The sequence below is a fragment of the Triticum aestivum genome, chromosome 7B (genome assembly GCF_018294505.1).
Source record: "Triticum aestivum cultivar Chinese Spring chromosome 7B, IWGSC CS RefSeq v2.1, whole genome shotgun sequence".
Classification (NCBI taxonomy): domain Eukaryota; kingdom Viridiplantae; phylum Streptophyta; class Magnoliopsida; order Poales; family Poaceae; genus Triticum; species Triticum aestivum.
In genome coordinates, this window is record NC_057813.1 from 604510572 (window position 1) to 604512877 (window position 2306).

A 2306-nucleotide genomic window follows, 5' to 3' on the forward strand; every position below is an offset into this window, starting at 1 on the left:
ATCTCGATTATACCGAGCATAATCCGACATGGCCACCCTTTGCTGGTCGGTGGACGTCAAGGGCGGCGAAACCCTGAGCCTGAGGTCTCGCGTGCTGGACGGCCGCCGCGGCGCCGTCACCAGCGTCTCCCTCGTCGGCCCGCCGATCGGCCGGAGCGTCGTCGTGGAAGCCTACGTCAAGACCGTCGGCGGGACCCTCGCGCTCGCATCGCTGTCATCCGAGAGGCCCCGCGTGGAGCTGCCGAGGCCGGTGCTGGTGATGGAAAGCGATTTCTTCTGCTCTCGCGTCAGGCGGCATGGAGATGGAGGCGATCCCGCCGGTGATGAGGCGGTCGCCGTTCTGTTCGAGGGTCGCTTTAACGATCACGTTCTTCCTCCGCCGCTGTGTGAGGGGTTGGAGGACGAAGATGATGATGACGAGGATGACGACGATGATGACAATAGCGAGGCCGAGGACGAATACTCGGCTGATTCGGAAGACGACAGCAGCAGCAGCGAGGAGGAGGAGGAGGAGGAGGAGGAGGAGGAGGAGGAGGAGGAGGAGGAGGAGGAGAGCGACGGCGAGGTCGACGGACAAGCGGCCAGCGTCGACGATGACGTGATGCTCGGCATTCTACAGACACTGCATCGTAGGAAGTTCGTTCCCGAGGAGCAACTTGTTGGAGGTTCGCCGCCGCGGTTCGCCTGCGCCGGGAGGACGCTCGGCTTCATGCGGGTCGCCGCCGTCGAGAGCGAAGGAGCAGAGGACGACAGCAAGCAGATGTTGGTGCTCTACCGCTACACCCGCTTCAGGGCATCACCGGACGGCGTCGAACGGCGAGGGAGGACGATGGAGCACCAGCTCCGGTTCATCGCCACCGGCGACCACGCGGCAAGGTCGCTGGCGTGGGCCGGATCGTCTCTAGGCCTGCTGATATACCCCGATATCTTGAGCAAGAAACTCCAGGAGATCACCAAGCAGCTCCAGGAGCTATGGTCCAGCTTGGCGTCGCAGGTGAGCGTACCGCCGGGAGCAAGGCGCGTGGAGGTGTTCGTGGACGTCGGCATCCTCCGGCGGGCGGACTACACGCTGGCGAGCATGGGGCACATGTACGCCGCGCTGGAGAGCATGGTGGCGGACCCGTGGCCCGGGCGCTTCGTCGGCATGGAGTTGCACTTGCCGGTGCCGGTACGGTGCGGCACGGAAGGCGACGACGACGATAGCGGCAGAAACGCAGGCGAGCGGCCGGCAAAGCGGAGGAGGGTGGACGTCGCTGGGGAGGATTGCCCCGTCTGCTTGCAGCTGCTGGAGGGCGACGACCTCGCCGCGTGGCCCGGGTGTGGCGGCAAGCCGCACGTCTTCCATTGCGCGTGCCTGGAGGGCGTCCTCCAGAACAGCGAGATCTGCCCTATGTGCAGACACAAGCTGGACATCAAACACAAGCTAGAGTGATAGACCCGATTCGCAAGGGCGTCGCATGGTTGTTTCAATAAGTTTGTGCAGTCAGTGTATCATTCCCTTGACTTGTGACTGCAGTTAGCTTGAATCTTCTTCAGATTTGCTTACGTTTCTCTGAAGGATAGCATTTCATTCGACTGATTGATGATGCATTCATGAGCTCATCCATCGATGAAATGCGTCGATGTATATTGTACGAACATTTCATTGTAATTGATTTAGTTGGAAGGAAAATTTGTTTGTTCAATTCCTCAATTGTGTGCCGACTATTTTTCTTTTTTGTTAGTGAAATCTGAAATGGTTGTTCATCAAAGTTTGCTTTCATCTCCTCTCAAGTTGTCTTTCTTATTGCCAACTGACCATTGTTGTCAAGTGAATGATTCAATGCATGGAAAAGCACCCCCGCATTATTTTCATATATATGACAAAATTTCATTACTTGCACCGAAATGGAATTGGCACAAGTTTTAGGTTGGACTCGAGCTATCGTTTTGTCGAGCAAGGTTGATTTCTCCGGTGGCTGTGCCGGTGGTCGGTCGACGAGTGAGATCGGAGCGCCGAGAGGAGGAGGGCATACCGAGATGCGACACAGAGCATTGAGTGGGGTGCGTAGTTTGACCCCCGTTGAATCCATCCAAAACACAACGGTGGCGGCCGCCGTACTGCCACAAAACCAGCGCCGACGACGACGGCCCTAGACTACCGATTTTGGCGGCGATGGCAGTGTGAGACGGCCAAATCGGCAGTGGCCGGTGGAGGTGAGAAAGGAGGCGTTGGAGTAGATGCAGCCGAGGGTGGGTTGGGTGTGGCTGAGGGGACTGGGGGCATTTTTAATCGGGCGGGTGGGTGGCCGAGTAAATATAGGAGC

The 2306-nt window shown here is 58.3% G+C and overlaps 1 protein-coding gene across 1 annotated transcript; it reads left to right on the top strand.

Moving 5' to 3' along the window:
* Positions 1-580: 580 nt before the first annotated feature.
* LOC123156116 (uncharacterized) lies at positions 581-1442 on the top strand. Its single transcript, XM_044574283.1, has one exon. The coding sequence runs from the start codon at positions 602-604 to the stop codon at positions 1430-1432; it is 831 nt and encodes a 276-aa protein (XP_044430218.1). The 5' UTR covers positions 581-601; the 3' UTR covers positions 1433-1442.
* The last annotated feature ends 864 nt before the right edge of the window (positions 1443-2306 follow it).

Coding starts and splice junctions, on each gene's coding strand:
- LOC123156116 (XM_044574283.1), top strand. CDS start 602: ATGCTCGGCATTCTACAGACACTGCATCGTAGGAAGTTCGTTCCCGAG.